Here is a 23,317-nt window from a genome sequence, read left to right on the forward strand (position 1 = left end):
GAGAACGAGTTTCCTGGCTCTGCGCATGCGCGGCTCAGAATAAACGAGCTCTGCCAGAGTAACATTGTTTCAACTCGCTTCCTCTGTGATCCACAGGTAAGATAGAAGGCCACTCTCATAAGCCATGTAAAATGATCTGTATAAAGATTAATTTCAGAGTCTATTGTATAACTTACATGTATAATTGCAAAGTTTTGTATTGCCGTTGATCTGTGTCGGCGTGTAGCTTGCTTTTTGTTGTTGGAGCCTTGAGGATTTTAAAATTTATTATATCACTTGATCGGTCAGTATTGTTTGGGTAGCATTATAATATTTTTGTTTCTTATAACAGTGTATTTATTTGTGGTGGGCTTGATCTCTTTTGTGGCCGCTGTAACAGTTACAACTGACAAACGTTAAAAAAACAGTTGTAACTGACAAACGTTGGTGTTTACTGTGTGTTGTAGATGGAATGTTTTGTTCAGTTGGGTTATGTTAATTTAGGATTAGATTTTCTTAATTTCTTTTGCTATTATGTTATTTTATTTGAGGATTTTATTTTATTTTATTTTATTTTACTTTATTTTATTTCTTTGTGGAAACTCCGGATGTTGTTGACTGCATTTGGATTGTATTGTGGTTGTGTTTGTTTAATTGAAAATGCTCAGAATAAACGAGCTCTGCCAGAGTAACATTGTTTCAACTCGCTTCCTCTGTGATCCACAGAAATTGGTTGCAAAGGATTCATGTGCCTTTGCACCACTTGATACTGGCTCAGATTCCCCTAGGTCTGGTGCCAGTAACAATTGGGGGCTCGTCCGGGATCCCGAGTTTCTTGCCAGGAGAGGTTGGTGTGGAGACGACGAGAGACGGTTCCTGAGGCTTCAGGGAAGGCTGCATTGAGTGTGTCATCCAGAGAGCTAAGGCAATCGGTGAAACGTCAGCATGGCTACCATCAATCCACGGCGAGTACTCATATTCAAGATACAAAAAAAACTTTGCACATTGAGTACACAGCAGCTGCAGACAGTCGTGACCTCGATTGACGATGAAAGCGCCATTCATGTTCACGATTTAAGTGAACCAGAACTGTATGATTGGATTGTCGACTTTGTTAAAAGTGAGAAACTGAAAGCGTCAGAGGATGAAGGCATGGCTCAGCTCCTCCTTTTGGATGAACTGGTTAGTAACCTGCTCGTCGTTGATATCGGTGCAACTGGAGATGACCCAACCACACTTTCAAGAACTGATAATGTGTCAGCTGGTCGGACTGGTGGTCCTGCCTCTCTTCAGCTGGACCTCATCGAATCAGGCCTGCAGACAGCTACTCCAGAAACAGACATTCCCCTCCAGCCAACACAGACAGCAGGAGGCTCCACTGCGGACATACCACCGACAGCAAGTGAAGTTGGTAAGAGGAACCCCTCTTCCAGCGTAGGAGACAAGATGTTGAGGTTAAATGATGTTGCAGCTTTCTTTCCACGCAGAGAGTTTAAGCTTCATGGTGGACAAATCTCTGATTTTGGTTCTGATGTGTCATACAGTAATCTATGCAAACAAATAGATGAAGGGTTACAGGAAGGTTTTACTGAGACAGAAATAATCCGCACAATCTTCAAGATAATGAAGCCAGGTACATTCAAAGAAATGTTATCTAACAAATGTGATTTAAACATCAATGAGCTTAAGAGGTTCCTACGCTCACATATCAGAGATAAAAATAGTACTGAGCTTTTTCAAGATTTGAGTAATGCAAGGCAACAAGAGAAAGAAAGTGCACAGCAATTTCTGTACAGAATAATGGGACTGAAACAGCGTGTCCTTTTTGAGTCAGAGCAACCTGGTGCAGATTTCAGCTATGATAAGAAATTGATACAGGGTACATTTTTGCACACACTCTACCAAGGATTGAATGAAAAAAACTGTTACGTCAGGCATGACCTTAAACCTCTCCTCGGTGACTTGCAGGTTAGTGATGACTTCCTGTTAGAACAGATCACAAAGTCTACAAGTGAAGAGGCAGAGAGACTGAGACGTTTTGGGTTAGCATCAAAGACTCGGCCTGTGACTGTAGGTGCAGTTCAACTTGAAAATATTGACTCAAAACAGGACAAAGTTGACATTGAATTGCAAGCTAATCGGGCTGCAATTAAAGAGCTGACTGCGCAGGTGTCTTCTTTAACTAGACAGTTGTCCCAGGTTGTGAAAACTAATGACAAGGTCGTGTCTGACCCTCCCTGTCCACCTAAAAATCACCTCCCAGCAGCTCCAGCTGACACCAGAGGCAGATGTAGCAACTGTGTAGAGCAAGGCCGAGTTAACTGCCCTCATTGTTTCAGCTGTGGTCAAGCTGGCCATCGTGCTGTTGGGTGTCTGCAAAGAAAGATGTCGGGAAACGCAGAAAGGTCACTGAAGAGGGGCGACCAGTGACCAGGATGACAAAGGAGGCCCCAAAGTCATTCCACAACTCTAAAACCACCCATCCTGTCAAACCTCATGAAACCTGTCAACCTCCACAAAGAAAACATCTTGCACAGCTCATTGGTAAAAGATGCATGGTGTCATGTGCCATCAATGGGGTGCCGCTTGAAATGCTGCTCGACTCAGGAGCACAAGTAACTATGATAGGGAAAGAATGGATAGAGAGAGCTCTCCCTGGTGTTCAGATTCAGCCTCTAGAGTCCCTTATTTCTAACAAGCACTTAGAAATTGCAGCAGCAAATGGCACCAATGTCCCATTTGATGGTTGGGTTGATGTTGAACTTCAGATCTGTAGTGTGAACCATGGCCATGTTACCATACAAGTACCAATATTAATTAGTCAGGACCACCTTAACTGTCCTCTGTTAGGCAGTAATGTAATTGCAGAGATAATTAAAAGCCACACAGAAGAAAGAAATGGAGCTGATATTACTGCCTTACTTAAAGAGACTCTAAGTGTTACTGACAGAGCAGTCGAGGCTTTGGTTTCTGCCCTCCAGATTTCAACCTCTGATGAGGCTACCCATTGCAGTGTGAGGACTGGTAATAAAGGTGTGATCATTCCAGCAGGACATATTTGTGAAGTGGAGTGCAAAGTTAGGGAACGGCCAAGAGTTGGTTCAATGCTATTCCAGCCTAGTGTTGAGAATAATTGCCCTGAAGGTCTAGAGCTTTTCCCAGCTCTTGTTGAGGTTCTCAGTGGATTAACAGCAGTTGTTAAAATCCCCATTCAAAACCCCACTAAACGTGACATCTACCTTGGTAAGAGAACAATTATAGGAAATTTAGAGGAGGTCATAGAAGTGAATCCAGTTCAGTACAACAAAAATGATTCATGGACAACCCCTCATCTTCCTTTAACCTCATGCACAGCACAGTTAGTACCAGAAACCAGTGAGACACAAGATGAGACGTGTCTGAGGTGGCATCCTCCTGTTGATTTGTCTCACTTGGGGAAGAATGAACAGAAATTAGTCAGGGATATGTTGTATGAGGAGTCGGAAGTCTTTGCTCAGCATGACTCTGACATTGGCTGCATTCCAAATTTGCAGTTGAAAATTCACCTTAAGGATGAAACACCTGTCCAGATGTCCTATAATGCAATTCCTAAACCCTTATATAAGGAGGTGAAAGAATATGTACAAAATCTTCTCGACCATGATTGGATTAGGAAATCCACCTCACCATATTCGTCCCCTGTCGTCTGCGTCAGAAAGAAAGACCAGAGTTTACGACTTTGTATTGATTTTAGGAAACTGAACCAAAGAACTATTGCTGACCGCCACCCACTTCCACGTATCCAAGATTTGTTGGACAATCTGGGGGGTTACTCGTGGTTTTCACTACTTGACCAAGGCAGTGCATATCATCAAGGCTTTGTTGATGGGAGTTCAAGACACATGACTGCATTCAGCACACCTTGGGGCTTGTATGAGTGGGTCCGCCTCCCATTTGGCCTTACTAATGCACCAGCTGCTTTCCAAAGATGCATGGAAGGGATCCTCGATGGTCTGAGGGATGAGTGCTGCTCTCCATATTTGGATGATGTGCTTTGTTTTTCCAGAACTTTCCAGGATCACATTGATGATTTGAGGCTTGTGCTTCGCCGCCTGCGAGAGCACGGTGTCAAACTGCGACCAAAAAAATGTGAGTTTTTTAAACGTCAGGTCAGATATGTTGGCCGATTAGTAACTGGTGAAGGTGTTCAGATTGACCCACAAGATCTTGAGGCGGTGAGACAACTTAAAGACAGAGAACCAAAAAACGTGGGAGAGGTTAGGGCCCTTCTAGGTTTTCTAGGCTATTACCGCACTTTCATTCAGGACTTTTCCAGGGTAGCTAAACCACTGTTCAAACTCATAGAAAGCTCCAGAGAGTGTAATCAGAAACCCGACTCAGCTAATTCGGAAACCCGGTCGAAGTCTAAGAATGGTGGCCAGTTACCATCCAAAACCCCAGTAAAGTGGACAACAACACACAGCAATGTAGTGTCCCAGCTTGTTGACATGCTAACAAGTCCACCCATATTGGCCTACCCAAATTTTAATGTACCCTTTGTCCTCCACACTGATGCATCAAATGAAGGTCTGGGAGCAGTACTTTATCAGCAACAGGAAAACAAGCTCCGTGTTATCGCATATGGGTCCAGAACACTCACACCTGCTGAGAAAAATTACCATCTTCATTCCGGCAAGCTAGAATTTTTGGCTTTAAAGTGGGCTATTTGTGATAAATTTAGGGATTATCTGTACTATGCACCCACCTTCACTGTGTACACTGATAACAATCCCCTTACTTATGTCCTGAGCACAGCTAAGTTAAATGCCACTGGGCATCGCTGGGTTGGGGAGCTAGCTGACTTTCATTTCACCATAAAGTATAGGCCTGGAAAAACTAACGCTGATGCTGACACCCTCTCACGTTACCCAGTCCCTCTAGAGAATCATCTGAGTGAATATACAGAAGTCATGCCCCCAGAGGTGGTCTCTGCAACCTGGCAGGGGGACAAAGCTATGAGAGATGGTGATGTACCATGGGTGGCTGCATTAAATTTGCACCACATTGATGATGACACAAACATTGAAGGCACCCCAGTTATTACCCCAGATAATATTAGTGCGGCACAGAGGGAAGATTCTGTCATCTGTGAGGTGATAAACCTGAAAATGAAAGGGTGGAAGCCAAACAGTAAAGATAAGAGTCAGATGGGTCGAGAGACACGCAGGCTTGTAAATGAGTGGAAAAGACTAACATTGGACAGGGAAGTGTTGTACAGACAGACAGAACACAGAAAACAGCTAGTTTTACCCAGTAAACTGAAGCAAACTGTGTTAAAAACGCTACATGATGATATGGGGCATGTTGGTGCTGACAAAGTCATCCAGCTTGCCAGAGAGAGGTTTTATTGGCCTTTTATGCAAAATGACATTGAAGATTATGTCATTCGTCAGTGCAGTTGTGTCAAGCAGAAACAACCAAACCAGCTCCAGAAAGCACCAATGGGTTCAATAACAACCACCAGCCCTTTTGAGCTCATATCTGTAGATTATTTGCACCTTGAACCAAGCAGAGGTGGTTATGAGTACATTCTGGTACTGGTTGATCATTTTACTCGCTTTGCACAAGCCTATGCAACTAAGAACAAATCAGGCAAAACGGCAGCGGAGAAGATTTTTTATGACTTTATTCCCCGCTTTGGCTACCCTGAAAAGTTACATCATGACCAGGGAAAAGAGTTTGAGAACAATCTGTTCCACCGACTCCAACAACTAGCAGGAATAACCCATTCTCGAACAACTCCATATCATCCCCAGGGGAACCCAGTCGAGCGTCTAAACCGAACTCTTCTTCAGATGCTTCGCACCCTGCATGAAAAAAAAAAATCTGAGTGGAAAGACCACCTGCCACATATAGTTCATGCATACAATTGTACTAAACACGAGTCAACAGGTTATTCACCTTTCTTTCTTCTGTATGGCAGAGATCCCCGTTTGCCAATTGATTTGCTTTTTGATTTAAAATCTAAAGAGAAGCAACATTCTAGACATGAGTATGCACAAAAATGGGCTTCACGGATGCAGGAGGCATACAAAATTGCCTCAGAGAACAGTGCGAAATCCTCTGAAAAAGGGAAACAATATTATGATCGCCATGCTAAAGGGGTTGCATTACAACTAGGAGATCGGGTTCTTGTAAGAAATCCATCTGAGAGAGGTGGTCCAGGAAAACTCCGTGCTTATTGGGAGAAAAATATTCATCGAGTTGTTGACAGGATCGGTGATGGGCCCATCTACCGTGTACAACCAGAAACTGGAAACAAAACATTCCGTGTTTTGCATCGGAATCTACTGCTACCTGTTAATGAATTGCCCTTTGATCAAGATGAACAGATTAAATCCTCAAACCAAACACGAAGACAGACTGAATGCCAGAATAATGACAATCTGACAGTCGAGCAGAAATATGAAAATTCTGACGAGGAAGAAGAGTACAACTATGTCCTCAGAACTATTCCTGTTTATGTTCCTCAGCCAAATATCCACCGTAATCTCAGAGCAGGAGCTTCAGAGTTCCAGCCTGCAGGACATTTAGGACAGAATGCTGAAATGCCACATCAAAGTTCAACACAGTTGGTGGTACAAGAATTTGTACCTCCAGTGGCACCACTAACTGAAGAACTGTATGGAGAACCATTAATGCAGAATGAGGTGGAAAATGGAGGGTTGGAGGAACAAGGGGATAGTTCTGAATCTGGCATGCACACACCAGAAGAAGAAGTGCTGCCAGTGAGGAGGTCAGCCAGAGCTGTAAAAGCTAGAGAGGTCTTCACATATGACCATCTGGGTCAACCATCCTATCACCCATTGCAACCTGGAGTAAACCTGATGATTGCATGTCTTCCTTGCCCCATACTGTCTTACCCTGCTACATCTGACTGTATGCCAATATGGACATTTTAGGACAGTGACACTTTGACAAATGATAGACATTTCAAGCGACAAACCTGACTTTTCATGGTTATATTTGTTAATTCTATTCCGGATGTCTGGAGACATCTTTTAAAACAGGGGAGAGTGTAGTGGGTTGAGAAAAAAATGTTTTAAAAAATCAATAAATAAATAGAAAATACACCCCCTATTTTTCTATCGGAGTTGGTCTTGTCTTTTGTCTTTGGTTTTTTCCTGTGTGTGTAGACGTGTTTGTTGTGTGCGTGTGTCTTCTTGCCAGTGGGGGCGCTCTCGCGCCGCTGTGGGTCTAGCGAGAACGAGTTTCCTGGCTCTGCGCATGCGCGGCTCAGAATAAACGAGCTCTGCCAGAGTAACATTGTTTCAACTCGCTTCCTCTGTGATCCACAGGTAAGATAGAAGGCCACTCTCATAAGCCATGTAAAATGATCTGTATAAAGATTAATTTCAGAGTCTATTGTATAACTTACATGTATAATTGCAAAGTTTTGTATTGCCGTTGATCTGTGTCGGCGTGTAGCTTGCTTTTTGTTGTTGGAGCCTTGAGGATTTTAAAATTTATTATATCACTTGATCGGTCAGTATTGTTTGGGTAGCATTATAATATTTTTGTTTCTTATAACAGTGTATTTATTTGTGGTGGGCTTGATCTCTTTTGTGGCCGCTGTAACAGTTACAACTGACAAACGTTAAAAAAACAGTTGTAACTGACAAACGTTGGTGTTTACTGTGTGTTGTAGATGGAATGTTTTGTTCAGTTGGGTTATGTTAATTTAGGATTAGATTTTCTTAATTTCTTTTGCTATTATGTTATTTTATTTGAGGATTTTATTTTATTTTATTTTATTTTACTTTATTTTATTTCTTTGTGGAAACTCCGGATGTTGTTGACTGCATTTGGATTGTATTGTGGTTGTGTTTGTTTAATTGAAAATGCTCAGAATAAACGAGCTCTGCCAGAGTAACATTGTTTCAACTCGCTTCCTCTGTGATCCACAGAAATTGGTTGCAAAGGATTCATGTGCCTTTGCACCACTTGATACTGGCTCAGATTCCCCTAGGTCTGGTGCCAGTAACATAAATAATGTTAAAAATAATAATAACCCCATTAAAACTTTTTTTATTTTCCTCCTGCTATTTAATATTCCACAGGTGAAAAGAGAAAAAGGTTCTGAACACACAGAGACAGGAAGTGAGGTGAGAAGTGTTTCACAAAATGACACCTTCAAAATTTCTCATAATTTTAGAGCAAAATCATTCAGATATTTCCAATATGGCTGCTGTCTCAGCTCACTCACTTTGCAGCTTTACTGCAATGGATCAAACATATTTTTATAAGATGAGCAAAAATATGTCTGAAGATGAAGGTTATGCTCCTTTCAGAGGTTTGTGGAACAGAAATATTACATCATTGGTTACACTCTCATATTCCCCATATTCCAGCATAACTTCTATCTACTGACTTTCTTCAGCTTGAACACATTGTCAGAGATTAACATAGTGCAACATTCTGTCTGAATTCAACGCTGACTGAAACACAAGGAGTCTATATCTATGTCAACACTCTTCAGTAACTTATCACTTTGTGTAACTCATTGTCGATTAAATGTACACAGATGGATAATAACTTCTCTTGATTATGATGATTTTCTACTTACAGCTGATAAAATCTTGATAATTAATATTAGAATATTACATCAGGCCATGTCAAAATCCTTAGAGGCATTTTTCTCTGGTTCAGCTTGTAGGTTAGAAAATAAAGTCCTTAAATTTTGAAATAATTCAATGAGGGTTGAAATTGTCACAGTAACCACAAAACTCAGTATATTTAATAACTTTTAAAAGAGTAAAAACTATCAAAGGCAAAACATGAGGATGAGAAACCAAGAGAAGCTGTTTCACCTTCAACAGCCAATCTTTCCAACATTTTCAGACAGAAGTAACAGATGAAAAGATTTTAAACAATTCAGATTCTGGGACAGATTAAAGGTCAAAATGTGTCCCACATGTAACCTCCACAACCCGACATTAAAACCATTACAGTGCAGCAGATTCACAGCTGTAAGAAATTGAAATGAATTTCTCAGGTTTGACTTCAAGTAGCAGCAGAAAGTAAAGAATGAATCTGTTAGAAAATATAAATGAAAACCTTCTAATGGCTGTAAAATGAGCTACAATCATCAAAATATTTCTAAACTAAATATAAAAATTACGTTTACTGAACCTCAGCACACTATAATACGCTTCCAGGTTTGTGGTGCATAGAAGCTGAAAGCTGCTTCCCCATGTTTGGTTCTGGTTCTGATGAAGCACAGCAGAATCAGAACCAGAACCTGAGAGGTCTGGAAGGTTGATACAACAACAGCAGATCTTTAATGTATTGTGGTCCTAAGCCGTTCAGTGATTTATAAACTAGCATCAGTATTTTAAAGTCTATTCTCTGAGCTACAGGAACCAGTGGAGGGACTGTAGAACTGGTGTGTTGTGCTCTAACTTCCTGGTTCTAGTCAGAACTCCAGCAGCAGCAGCATTCTGGATCAGCTGCAGCTGGAGGATTGATTTGTTAGGCCGACCTGTGAAGACGCTGTTGCAGTAATCAAAGGTAAACACATGGTTGGGTTTCTCTAGGTCTTGCTGAGACTTTAGTCATTAAATGTATTTTCCTGTCAACAAAGTGAACATTTTCTAGCTCATAATTCTTTTCTTCATGAATTTCAATAATAAAAAAATCTGGCAGACTAAAATAAGCTTCATGAAGTTCATGGTTGTGTATGATTTTCAGATGGTGAAAAGTCAAAAAATTAAACTAAAACGGCTTGGATAGGAAATGTTGCTGTCGCCACAAACAACAGAGTATTTTAAAATGTCAGCCATTTCCTGTTTCTGCACAGTTCTGAGAAACTAAACAGAAGTTTTTGTTGACCACAAGTAGAGATGGTTTTATCAGTTGTAAAAGATTGCTTAACCTAATAACACTGCAAATAATAAAAACTAATAGAATATGTTAATATTAATATTTAAAAAAACATAAAATAGAACTGTTGGCAGAATTCAAATGCAACAACTTTAAGTCATCCACCTACTGGGAGGATTTGGAGTCATTATGTTTTATTTCCCTTTTTCTATTAATTTAAAGAACTCTCTGTTCTGATTGAAGATTTTTCTAGAAATTGAACATTTCAATAAAATCCCCCTGATTTTATGTGTCTGTTTCTTTTTCAGGTGGATATACTGTATGTGGTTCAGAATTAATTGAATTACAGAAAAGTTATTCTCCAAGGCCACGCCAAGGACTAAGAAATCCAGAACAATAGTCAGAGAAAGTAAGATGTAAAGATATTTATCCATCTATGGCACCTAAACAGCTGTAGTGTGCAGAGCAGACATGTTATCATCATCAATGCTGCTGATCTTCTGATTCTCAGACATTTTACAGGAACACAGTGAAGCTAAAATCTTATCAACTTCACTTTTCCTCAGAAAAATATACAAAGCTGAGTCTGCAAGAGGATTTAGACATTGACAAACTGTAGCCACAGCTTCAAAAATTACATTTTTCTTAACTTCCTCCAAAACTAAACATAATACAACTGGCAGAAAAAGTAGAATATATGTAAGCAACACCACAACCAGGACTGAAAAGATTCGATGTTTCTCATCAGCAGCAACACTGCGAGTTTCAGACAGAGCTTTAATGGTCCCAACCAGGCAGAAGATGAACAAGGGAAGAGGGAGGAGGAGAAACACACCCAATATGGTTCCACTGGTCTTTAGTTCCAGGGGAAGATAAACGCTCAAGATAAAAATAACAGAGAGGATCCAGACTGCAACGCAGACCAACACAGATGTCTTGATGTTTTTTCTCAATCTGTACCACAGCGGCTTGGCAACCATCAGATACCTGGAAAAAAAGACAAATGTTGTTGGGCATTGATGTAATGGTGTCAGACAGAAACACAGATATAAAGGAATGCAGATAGTTACCTTTCCAGGGAAACACACATCATGAATCCAACACTGGTTATCAAGCCAAACCGGAAAGCAAAGAGAAAGGAGACATTAGGACCTTCATGTAACATCAGAGGAATTCTGCTGCAGAGCTGGATGAGATCCGAGATCAGAAGGTTGAGGATGTAAACTGGAGCAACATGATCTTTCTTCACCTGCAGGGGGACAAAAAGAAAAGGAAATAAAGACAGAACCAAAATTGATGTAGTTAGTAGATTTTAGTTCCACAGACATTCTTCTGTCCTGCTGTTTTCCTGGCATGTGTTTTTATTTGCTAGATGACAGAGAATGTCCGCTCAGCAGCAGAGGAGGATGGAGGAATATTCATGGCCAGAGCTGGAGATCAACTCTGGCTTCCCCAAATGTTCTCTAAAGCACCAGGCCTAAAAGAGTCCTGCTGTGGCTGGATGTCGCCCCGAGACTTCAGTCATCAACTCAAACTGACAGAAGCTCTGTTACTCTAACACAGAGCAGGCATTCCCAGCAATGTAATTTACAGCGTTACTCACATCAGTATTCATTTCTCATGTTTATCAGAAATATTATTAAACATAAATTAGAGTCTGATTTCTAAGCAATAGTAACATTTTAAAGGTGAAGTTGAGTAAATATGTCACCTTGTTTAAGAATTTAATTATTAATACTGAACAATCAACAGGATGATATTTCTGAGTTCATATATGAGCCCTAAAAGGAGACCCAGCTTTTCCACAACAACTGCATCTCAATGACGGTTTTCAGGCTCACCTTTACTGAATAAATTATTGGATTACAAAAGATCGCTATGAATTTCATACGCTATGAAGTATGAAATGGTATTTATTTATGCACACTGTGTTTGCATGCTACACCACGTACAGGCTGACCAATGACATCTGACTCTGCGTTAAGGAGATGGTTTGATAAGTTGATTATCTTTACCAGCAAGAAAGAAGCATCCTTTAAGATCATAACAAAATATATCAGTTTTCAAAAACACAACTTTTAACTAAATTCAGTTCAGCCAAAATCAGTTCAGTTAAATCCAACAGTTTAAGTCATGCATGTTATGGGACACTCAGCGCCTCTCTGCATCTCTAACTTCTATAAATGTTAAAGAAGCAAAGCTGCAGTCATGGAAACATTTCACATTAACAGATACAGATGCATGCAACAGGAACCAGTATGGGCATGCTGGATGCAGGATGTACTGCATTGGTCTCTTTTGCTAATATTTCTTCATTCATGTTGGTTCTTTGTGTGGGCTGTGACAGTCAAATAAGATGTGGACCAACTGTGGGTAACAGAGACTGATGGGTCCCTTCTTGTTGGCATCTCTACAGCTAACAGAAAGGATTTCACTGTTTTAACAAACTGAGCTTCATTCATTTCATGTAAAACTCATTGACAATAACTCTTAAAATTAAAACTTATTTTTGCTCTTCCTCCCTCTTAGTTTATTGCACAAGTGAAAAGAGATGTGGTCAGATGAAGTGGGTTCTGTCAAACAGAGAGGAAGTGAAGGAAGAAGAGCTTCACAAAAATACACGTCCAAAATTTTGTTTCATAACAGAGCAGCTTCTTTGAAACAATACCCATAAGTCACCTGCCTCGTCTTACCTACGTTGAGGCTTTACATCTTTGCATCCAATACATGTTTTATATGACAAGTAATAACACTTCTTAAATATGTTTAGGCTCAGTTTATGTTTGTTAATGAGGTTATGCCTCTTTCACTCTTTCAGATGTTTAAAGTCCAACAATCTCACATCTCAGATGACACTGGGCTAATATTTACCTACATGCAATTTTCTGGTTAACAAAAGCAAAGCAAGGCTTTTCTTTTTTCTGTGACAAAAACTGAATGTCACAATAAAATAACAGCACACTGTTAAAATAATAACCTATATAAGTACTAATCATTATATTTAAGGAGGCCTCTCTGAAGGAAGCGGTCAACATGAATGTTTTCAGTAAAGGAGCGGTTGTAGCCGATTTCAGCAGATAATCGCTTGGCAAGAAGTTCCTGTTCCCTTGACATGAAAGATTGTGTGAAGCTGTTTAACTTGTTTTTGTTTAATCATATTTGGACATTTGTTCCAGAAGATATGCTGTGTAACTCTGAATCATGTTGCAGCTCTGTGACCTTAGAGATGCAACGTGCATGTAACTAGGGAATGAATGAAATAAAAAGAGAGGGTGCAGCAGGAAGTATTTTCAGAGCGGGTTGAGATTGTAACTGAGTACGTCTCTGTCCGTTCTCCTCACAAGTTAAAAGAAACTAACCCTCTCTTGTCTTTCCTTGTGTCTGTATTTTGATGTTCTAGGTGCATAAACCTGACACCAAGATAGAAACAAATTAAGATGAAGGCTTATAAAGTTCATATACAATTAATTTGTCAACATTAATCCAGAACGCTGCTGCTGGCGTTCTTACTAAAACCAGGAAGATAGAGAACATAACACCAGTTTTAAAGTCCCTCCACTGGCTCCCTGTAGCTCAAAGAATAGACTTTAAAATACTGTTGTTAGTTTATAAATCACTGAACGGCTTAGAACCACAATACATTAAAGATCTGCTGTTGTTGTATCAACCTTCCAGACCTCTCAGGTTCTGGTTCTGGTTCTGCTCTGCATCCCCAGAACCAGAACCAAACGAGGAGAAGCAGCTTTCAGCATCTATGCACCACAAATCTGGAACAAACATCCAGAAAACTGTAAAACAGCTGAAACACTGACTTCTTTTATATCTCGACTAAAAACCCACCTGTTTAGGATTGTGTTTGAAATGTAATCAATTACAAATTTATTGATCGAACTTGACTTAATGCTGTGTTTTGATTATTGATTCTATATTGCTTTGTGTTTCTGTGTTTGTAATGATGTAAAGCACTTTGAAATGCCTTGCTGCTGAAATCTGCTATACAAGTAAAATTTGATTTGATTTTGATTTGATTAACAACAGTTTAACATATTGCACACAAAGGACAAAAAAGTTAAATCCATAATAAAAGCTACATAAAAATGCACAGCACATACAGAATAATAAATTCTACAAAAGAATGACTTAATAAGTTGAAACTCTTTCCAGCATTCATGTCTTCAGCTTCATTTTGAAAACCAGCGTTGTGTCAGTGTCTCACCACCAATGAGGAAGCTGGTTTTTAAAACTGGAAACTGTCTCCTACCTCTGCCTTAGAAATTCTGGGCAAGTCAAGTAAGTCGACATTTTCAGATCTGAAATCTTTAGGATGGCAGGACATTGTTTGGGTCATTCATTGGTTTGTTTGTGATAACAAGGTTTTTAACTGAATAAAGAACTTAACACGGAACCAGTACTTTTATATACTGCTATCATTTTCTAAAGAAATAAATGAATGTAAATGAACTGCAAAGGAGAATTAGAATCTCTTTTGCTGCAACATTCTGGATCAAATGAAGATTTTGTTAAGGGAACTCCTCATCTGTAAGCTATTACTCTAACTTTAGAGAAGCAAAGCTGCAGTCATGGAAACATTTCACATTAACTTAGATACACATTCATGCAACAGGGACAAGTATGGAGATGCTTGGTGCAGGATGCTCTGCATTGCTCTCTTCTGCTGTAGCTTCATCAGCCATGTTGGTTCTTCTGCCCTCCTTTGTGTGATGTTAGCTGCTGGGCTATGAGTCAAGATGTGGTTTTTAAACTTTGGGCTGCAGAGAGACTGGAGCAGCTAGCTTTATGTTAGCCTCTCTGCAGCTAACGCACCAGAAATGATGGTATTGCTTTAAACAAGTGACCTTAACTAATTTCAAGTAAAATTATATTACAAATAATTATCTTACTATAAAAACTTGATTTATTCTCCTCCTGCTTCTTAATATTGCAGAAGTGAAAAGAGATGTGGTCAGATGAAACAAGTTCTGAACACAAACAGAGGAAGTGAAGTTAGAAGTATTTCACAAAATCACACCTTCCAAATCTTACAGCAGAGTCAATCAGATATTACAAATATTCTGTCTCAGCTTATTCAATTTGCAGCTTCATTACACTGAATCCAACTTAAGTTTACAGCAGTGATACGTCTTCTGATTATATATGTTTCATCTTAAGTTCAGTTTATAGTTATGACTAAGTGTGATGGAGACCAAAGGTTCCATCACTATTAAAGGACAAACCAAATGTTTCTTGTTTCAATTCTTTATTTCAGTTGCATTGTAACACTTAGTTGATCATTCTTTCACCAAGGGCTTCCACTGACTACTGATGATGATGATGATGATGATGATGATGATGATGATGATGATGATGATGATGATGATGATGATGATTACTTCTTAACAACCTTTGAAAGGATGGCTCAGGTCTGCCATTGGCCTAAAGACTAGTGGACTGTCCAACTGGTTCTGCTATACCTACTGGGAAAGCACATAGTGCTTATGTGTTGATGGACATGGCAGTTTGTCACATTTATGACAAGTTTAAAAATGTCATTAAATATGAGAAAACTGCCGACACTTATTGGAGGAGGTTTTGATCAATGGACGTTTATCAAGGTGAGGCACCAAAAAAACTTTATGTTCAACTCAAAGATATGTTTTATAAGTGGGTCAAACCAAAGAAGTCTACAGTGAAGGACATTTCAGAACTGATGATCATGGAGCAGTTGCTGAGGAAGGGGAATCTGGATTTGATGGTGTGGATCCAAGAACAAGCCCCAAATTCTGCAGAACAGGCTGCAAGTTTGTCAGAAGTCTTCTTATCAGCAAAGATGGGAACCAGAAGAATCAACTTTGGCAGTGACATCTTCTCTACAGGAAGTAGTAAGTCTGAGGGGGTGAAATGTGCTTTGCTATATGTCAGACTAGGAATTATTCAACTATAGTTCATTTTCTGTGGCTAAATCCAATCCTTCTAAGAGCTTCTCATCCTCAAAGCAAGACATTGAATGTTTTCTGTGTAACAGGATAGGTCATACACAGGACACATGTCCTGTCACTAGAGATTTATTTAACTATAGGAGGCCAAACATTTTTATTACCTGTGGCAGTAGCTCTGAGGCAAAGCTTATGCGGTTATTTTTGAGCTTGGATGTTCCCACTTTGACTTATTTAGTGTCAAACACAGAGGTTGATCATTTCACTCAGTAGTAGTTATGAGGAAATACAGTTCAGAACCCTACAAGATGCATGATGTCACCATCTAGTTGCCAGACACAAAAACTATTGAAGATCACAGGTCACTGTTACAAAAAATGTTCCCATGATGACAGAAGCAGAACTTTCTTCCCCAATCTGTAGTTTTTCTCCACTAGAGCACAGAACTCACTTCAAGGATTACCATAATATGATGTAAATCTGGATGTGTGTCCAGCAAAAGCAGCCAAATCCAGAGCAAAAAGGAGAAAATATTAGTTTTTAGCTTCAGTCAGAATCGAGGTGGAAGGAAAGATGAAACCCTGACCTTTATTTGACCTTGATTTTCCCTCAGACATATCTGCCTATCAGAGGTCGGATCCAACATTAAAATCATGGTTTGATAAGATCACAGAAGATGAGGGTAAGGAACAGAGTAAAATAAATGCCTTGGAAGATTAAACTTCTGTGGTGAGGGATGGTTTCCTCTATCAGGTTAAAGGTCAATCAGAAGCCATTGTTTACCACAGCAGTTGAGAGACAATGTGATGTCAGTTGACTGCAAACAGAGGTGATTCTAGAGTCCATCTACAGCTGTTACCTGTCATAGAAACACCATTAGAAATGGATAGTTGAAAAGGTAGGAGCATGTTCATCATCTCCAGCATGTTTTCCAGCTCATCAGATCAACTGGCTTCACTATTAACCTCCATAAACATAAGTTGGTGCAGAGGCAGGTGGAGCTCCTGGGCTGTGATTGGACATGTTAGACCTCAGGTGGGGAAAGTGGAAACTATTCATGCACACAGTGTGGCAGAAAAGTTGGGACTATTTTCAGAGTTGAACAAAATGTAAATAGTTTCACACGTAATATTAAACATCAGCTAATCTCTAATTCACAACAGACATATCTGCACAACAATAGAAACAAATAATATACAGATTCCTAACTAAATTATTGCAGAGTTAAACTTTTGCTCGCTCTTTCCAATGGAAAAATGAAACTCAAAATACTATAAAAAGTCATTATAATGCTGAAAAATAAGACACCTTTATATGACTGCAAATTAGTCATTTTATAGCCACTGGGTTAAGTATTAAAGTGTTGAAGCATCACGTTTTATGCTACAATATGCATAATGTCACCATCTAGTGGCCGGACACAAAAACTCATGAAGCTCACATATGAATAAGGAACAAAGATTGTTCACAAATTAAAAAATGGCTGTCAGAGAAATGAGGCCCTGCACACTGCCAACTACTCTGTTTCTATCTGTGTGCAAAATAAAATACACATTCTCAGATAATATTGTTAAAGAAATTTTATTCTGAATATAAAGTTGTTCTTTCAGATCAAGAGACAAAAAGATGAATATTTCAGATAAAAACAAACCTATGCAATGTTGTCAAGCAAATATCTTATCATCACAAACTCCTACCCAACAATCAACATTCATTCCTAGCTTACAAATATTTTTATAGCAAGAAAGTTACATTTTTCAGCTCATCATTCTTTGCCTCATAAAGTCCAGATAAAAATGTGACAGACCAAAATAATCTTCATGTGTACATGATTATACATTGTTCAGAGAGTGAACAGTCTAAAAATTATTTAAAAAAAGGTTTTGACCTAAAGTTCCTGTAGCCACGAAATACAAGCTGTAATAAAATGTCTGATTTTTTATTTCATGCCAAACATGAGATATTTCCTGTTTCTGCAGATTTCTCACAATCTAAGCAGCAGTTTTGCTTCATCACAAGAGATGGTATGTTGCAGTTGAAAATAATAGATCACCTTGTTAACACTTTAGATGATGAAAAATATTAGTATATTAACATTAATATTTACAAAAGACAAAATGGAACGGTTTGCATTATTAAAATCCTACAACTTCAAGCCATCCACCTCCTGGGAGATTTGGAGGCTTAATGGTTGTTTTTATGTAAAGAAATCTCTAGTCCAATTGAAAATTTCTGTTATATATAATAAACATTTCAGTTAAATCCCTGCTAAATTAAATGTCTGCTATGTTGCTATCAGAAACACTGTATGCGCTTCAGAATCAATTACATAACAGAAAAGCTAAATTGGTTTAATCCACAGCTGAATAAATAAAGTTTTACTGTTTTCAGCATTTTCTGCTGAAAGAAACTTTTTCATGGGAAACTCTTTGACACTTTCTAAGTGTTGTACCTGGTTAAATTGACAAACCAGAGAATCAAGCAGGTTGTCTTTTCTTCAGTGGTTGGGTTTTGGTTTTCAAATGATCATGAAAAATTCAAAATATATCATCTGAAAGTATTTTCTCTTGCAAATAATCCATAAGAATTCCTTAAGAAGGTAAGATGTGAAAATATTTGTGCATCAGTTGAACCTAAACTGCTGTAGTACGTTGAGATGACACGTTGTCATTATCAGTGCTGCTGATCTCCTGATTCTTAGACGTTACACAGCAACACAATGAGGTCAAAAGTCTGTCAACTGCACTTTTCCTCAGAAAAACACACATAGCTGAGTCTGCAAGAGGACTAAGAAAAATACCAATTGCAACCCAAGTAAAGTTGCTAAATCTTTCTTCGGGTTTTTCCAACAGAAAATGTATCATGTAAGGGATGAAAATCAAAATATATGTTAGCAAAACCACAACCAGAATTGAAACAATTCGACGTTTTTCATCAGCAGAGACACTGTGAGCTTTAGTCAGAGCTTTAATGGTCCCAACCAGGCAGAAGATGAGCAAGAGAAGAGGGAAGAGGATACTAGCAGCCTGAATTTTTTCTCTACACTCTGATTTCAAAAGGAGATACATGCTAAGAAGATAAAGGAGATAAAATATCCAGACTGCTACACAGATCAACACAGATGTCTTGATGTTTCTTCCAAATCTGTACCACAGCGGCTTGGCAATGACCAGATACCTGAAATAAAAGATACATGCTGTCAGACATTACTTATGTAATAGTGTCAGAATGAAACAATAATATGCATGTAAACAGGCAATTACCTTTCCAGGGAGATACACATCATGAATCCAATACTGGCTCCAATGCCAATATCAAGGGCACAGAAAGAGAAAACATCGGGACCATATACTATCATAGGAATTCTGCTGCAGTACTGGATAAGATCAGAAATCAGAAGGTTGAAGATGTAAAGTGGAGCACCATGATCCTTTTTCACCTGCAGGGGAAACAAAATAAAAAGTGAAAAAAAGCTGAAAATTTCTTCCCAACTTCAAGGAACTATTAGATGATTCTGCTTCCACAAATATAACACACAATGTTTAATTTCCTTTTGATCAACCATTCCTTAGATCCAGGTTCAGAGAAAACCAATATTAATAAAAAAAACTGCATTTCCTGATGAACATGCAGTTAAATCTAAGTTAACAAGTACTCACCTTTGATAAAACAGCAAACATGGCCACCAGAGTCAAAGGAAGTCCAACACAAATGGTGATCAAATTTCCCCAGGACAAGATTTGAATATATACTTTGTTCTTTTCATAAAAACTGTTAGATGCATCATTGTAGTTGAAATTGGTCAGATTGAGGTTTTCTTTCAATGAGGTTGTGTTGATGAGGGAATCTCCCATTCTTCAATATCAAACCTGCACAAGCAAAATAATGAATAATGGAGACTTGATTTTTCTCTTAGCTTATTTCATAAAAGTTGTATTAAATTTCTTTTTAAGTGGAAAATCTTAGAAAAACTATTTTGTAAGAAATTAATATTAGTACAAAAATAAAGCATATGGTAAAGATAAACACAGTAATTCTTGAAAGTAATGATTGGAAAATTATCCAAATATAAAGTATGTGCTCAGTTTCTACCTTATTATACTGGCATGCAGGTAAATGTTATTTCTAATGTGGCTCAGCAGCTCCATGAAATTAAACACATAGGATGCACTATTCAGCAACGTATTAAATTTAATGTGTCTTTATTTCATTTCTGTACATTAAAAGAAAACAATATATATTTACCTTTGAAAGTTTAAAAGTCCTGAAATGATTCCTGTTTTCAGCCAGTTCTCCTTCTCATCTCAACGGTCTGCAGTCTGAACATTCTCTATATATATGAACCACATGGTGTCTGAACAATGACATCTGACTTCTGTATTAAAGGAAATGGGCACAGAGATGATGTAATAAGTATATTTTCTTTAGAAACAGGAAGAAAACGTCTTCTAAGATCATAAAAAATTTTTTAAACTCAGTTATCATGAACCAACTTGTGTAAAATTTAATTCCGTTAATTTTTCTAGCACCAATTAACAAGAAATATTCTCTCTATGTTCTTTGCAAAAAAAAATGCACTGAAGCTTTTATTACTAGTTTTACCTGTTTATCTTAAATACAACAAATTAAACCAGCATGTTTTGGACACTGCTGTCATCTCTAACTTTAGAAAAGGAAAGCTGCAGTCATGAAAACATTTCACATTAACTTATAGAGATGCATGCAACAGGGACAAACATGGACATGCTGGTGCAGGATGCTCTGCATTGCTCTCTTTTGCTCTTGCTTCATCACCCATGTTGGTTCTTCCATCTTCCTTTATGTGCTGTTAGCTGGTGGGCTATGACTCAAGATGTGTTCGGCCAACTGTGGGCCACAGAGACACTGGAGCGGCTCGCTTTAAGAAAATGTCTTAAGATGAAGGTTATGCTCCTTTCAGAGGTTTGTGGAACAGAAATATTACATAATTGGTTACACTCTCATATTCCCCATATTCCAGCATAACTTCTCTCTACTGACTTTCTTCAGCTTGAACACATTGTCAGAGATTAACATAGTGCAACATTCTGTCTGAATTCAAAGCTGACTGAAACACAAGGAGTCTATATCTATGTCAACACTCTTCAGTAACTTATCACTTTGTGTAACTCATTGTCGATTAAATGTACACAGATGGATAATAACTTCTCTTGATTATGATGATTTTCTAATTACAGCTGATAAAATCTTGATAATTAATATTAGAATATTACATCAGGCCATGTCAAAATCCTTAGAGGCATTTTTCTCTGGTTCAGCTTGTAGGTTAGAAAATAAAGTCCTTAAATATTGAAATAATTCAATGAGGGTTGAAATTGTCCCAGTAACCACAAAACTCAGTATATTTAATAACTTTTAAAAGAGTAAAAACTATCAAAGACAAAACATGAGGATGAGAAACCAAGAGAAGCTGTTTCACCTTCAACAGCCAATCTTTCCAACATTTTCAGACAGAAGTAACAGATGAAAAGATTTTAAACAATTCAGATTCTGGGACAGATTAAAGGTCAAAATGTGTCCCACATGTAACCTCCACAACCCGACATTAAAACCATTACAGTGCAGCAGATTCACAGCTGTAAGAAATTGAAATGAATTTCTCAGGTTTGACTTCAAGTAGCAGCAGAAAGTAAAGAATGAATCTGTAAGAAAATATAAATGAAAACCTTCTAATAGCTGTAAAATGAGCTACAATCATCAAAATATTTCTAAACTAAATATAAAAATTACGTTTACTGAACCTCAGCACACTATAATATGCTTCCAGGTTTGTGGTGCATAGAAGCTGAAAGCTGCTTCTCCTGATTTGGTTCTGGTTCTGCTGTGCTTCACCAGAAATTAAACTAAAACGGCTTGGATAGGAAATGTTGCTGTCGCCACAAACAACAGAGTATTTTAAAATGTCAGCCATTTCCTGTTTCTGCACAGTTCTGAGAAACTAAACAGAAGTTTTTGTTGACCACAAGTAGAGATGGTTTTATCAGTTGTAAAAGATTGCTTAACCTAATAACACTGCAAATAATAAAAACTAATAGAATATGTAAACATTAATATTTAAAAAAACATAAAATAGAACTGTTGGCAGAATTCAAATGCAACAACTTTAAGTCATCCACCTACTGGGAGGATTTGGAGTCATTATGTTTTATTTTCAATTTTTCTATTAATTTAAAGAACTCTCTGTTCTGATTGAAGATTTTTCTACAATTGATCAAATCAATAAAATTACAATGATTTTATGTGTCTGTTTCTTTTTCAGGTGGATATACTGTATGTGGTTCAGAATTAATTAAATTACAGAAAAGTTATTCTGCAAGGCCACGCCAAGGACAAAGAAATCCAGAACAATAGTCAGAGAAAGTAAGATGTAAAGATATTTATCCATCTATGGCACCTAAACAGCTGTAGTGTGCAGAGCAGACATGTTATCATCATCAATGCTGCTGATCTTCTGATTCTCAGACATTTTACAGGAACACAGTGAAGCTAAAATCTTATCAACTGCACTTTTCCTCAGAAAAATATACAAAGCTGAGTCTGCAAGAGGATTTAGACATTGACAAACTGCAGCCACAGCTTCAAAAATTACATTTTTCTTAACTTCCTCCAAAACTAAACATAATAGAACTGGCAGAAAAAGTAGAATATATGTAAGCAACACCACAACCAGGACTGAAAAGATTCGATGTTTCTCATCAGCAGCGACACTGCGAGTTTCAGACAGAGCTTTAATGGTCCCAACCAGGCAGAAGATGAACAAGGGAAGAGGGAGGAGGAGAAACACACCCAATATGGTTCCACTGGTCTTTAGTTCCAGGGGAAGATAAACGCTCAAGATAAAAATAACAGAGAGGATCCAGACTGCAACGCAGACCAACACAGATGTCTTGATGTTTTTTCTCAATCTGTACCACAGCGGCTTGGCAACCAGCAGATACCTGGAAAAAAAGACAAATGTTGTTGGGCATTGATGTAATGGTGTCAGACAGAAACACAGATATAAAGAAATGAAGATAGTTACCTTTCCAGGGAAACACACATCATGAATCCAACACTGGTTATCAAGCCAAACCGGAAAGCAAAGAGAAAGGAGACATTAGGACCTTCATGTAACATCAGAGGAATTCTGCTGCAGAGCTGGATGAGATCCGAGATCAGAAGGTTGAGGATGTAAACTGGAGCAACATGATCTTTCTTCACCTGCAGGGGGACAAAAAGAAAAGGAAATAAAGACAGAACCAAAATTGATGTAGTTAGTAGATTTTAGTTCCACAGACATTCTTCTGTCCTGCTGTTTTCCTGGCATGTGTTTTTATTTGCTAGATGACAGAGAATGTCCGCTCAGCAGCAGAGGAGGATGGAGGAATATTCAAGGCCAGAGCTGGAGATCAACTCTGGCTTCCCCAAATGTTCTCTAAAGCACCAAGCCTAAAAGAGTCCTGCTGTGGCTGGATGTCGCCCCGAGACTTCAGTCATCAACTCAAACTGACAGAAGCTCTGTTACT

The 23,317-nt window shown here is 38.4% G+C and overlaps 3 protein-coding genes across 3 annotated transcripts; all 3 read right to left on the reverse strand.

Moving 5' to 3' along the window:
- Positions 1-10,234: 10,234 nt before the first annotated feature.
- LOC111606669 (mas-related G-protein coupled receptor member A2-like) lies at positions 10,235-11,455 on the reverse strand. Its single transcript, XM_023327794.1, has 3 exons — positions 11,444-11,455; positions 10,911-11,089; positions 10,235-10,827 (listed from the first exon to the last, which is right to left on the reverse strand). Exons 1-3 carry the CDS (start codon positions 11,453-11,455, stop codon positions 10,284-10,286), a joined length of 735 nt encoding a protein of 244 aa, XP_023183562.1. The 3' UTR covers positions 10,235-10,283.
- A 5,883-nt stretch (positions 11,456-17,338) lies between these two features.
- LOC106700259 (ovarian cancer G-protein coupled receptor 1-like) lies at positions 17,339-20,089 on the reverse strand. Its single transcript, XM_023327923.1, has 4 exons — positions 20,019-20,089; positions 19,433-19,642; positions 19,037-19,212; positions 17,339-18,950 (listed from the first exon to the last, which is right to left on the reverse strand). Exons 2-4 carry the CDS (start codon positions 19,625-19,627, stop codon positions 18,407-18,409), a joined length of 915 nt encoding a protein of 304 aa, XP_023183691.1. The 5' UTR covers positions 19,628-19,642; positions 20,019-20,089; the 3' UTR covers positions 17,339-18,406.
- Positions 20,090-22,153: 2,064 nt separating this feature from the next.
- Positions 22,154-23,072, reverse strand: LOC111606670 (mas-related G-protein coupled receptor member A2-like; the record flags this gene model as incomplete). The annotated part of the gene is made up of 2 exons (XM_023327795.1): positions 22,154-22,750; positions 22,834-23,072. Coding segments are annotated over 2 exons (783 nt in total), but the record flags the coding sequence as incomplete, so codon positions are not given.
- Between the last annotated feature and the right edge of the window lie 245 nt (positions 23,073-23,317).

Source organism: Xiphophorus maculatus, chromosome 22, assembly GCF_002775205.1.
Source record: "Xiphophorus maculatus strain JP 163 A chromosome 22, X_maculatus-5.0-male, whole genome shotgun sequence".
NCBI classification, from domain to species: Eukaryota; Metazoa; Chordata; class Actinopteri; order Cyprinodontiformes; family Poeciliidae; genus Xiphophorus; species Xiphophorus maculatus.

Coding starts and splice junctions, on each gene's coding strand:
- LOC106700259 (XM_023327923.1), bottom strand. CDS start 19,627: ATGGGAGATTCCCTCATCAACACAACCTCATTGAAAGAAAACCTCAAT. Junction 19,213..19,432: donor TGTTTGCTGTTTTATCAAAG/GTGAGTACTTGT, acceptor TTTCCCCTGCAG/GTGAAAAAGGATCATGGTGC. Junction 18,951..19,036: donor ATGTGTATCTCCCTGGAAAG/GTAATTGCCTGT, acceptor CTTTTATTTCAG/GTATCTGGTCATTGCCAAGC.
- LOC111606669 (XM_023327794.1), bottom strand. Junction 10,828..10,910: donor ATGTGTGTTTCCCTGGAAAG/GTAACTATCTGC, acceptor CTTTTTTTCCAG/GTATCTGATGGTTGCCAAGC.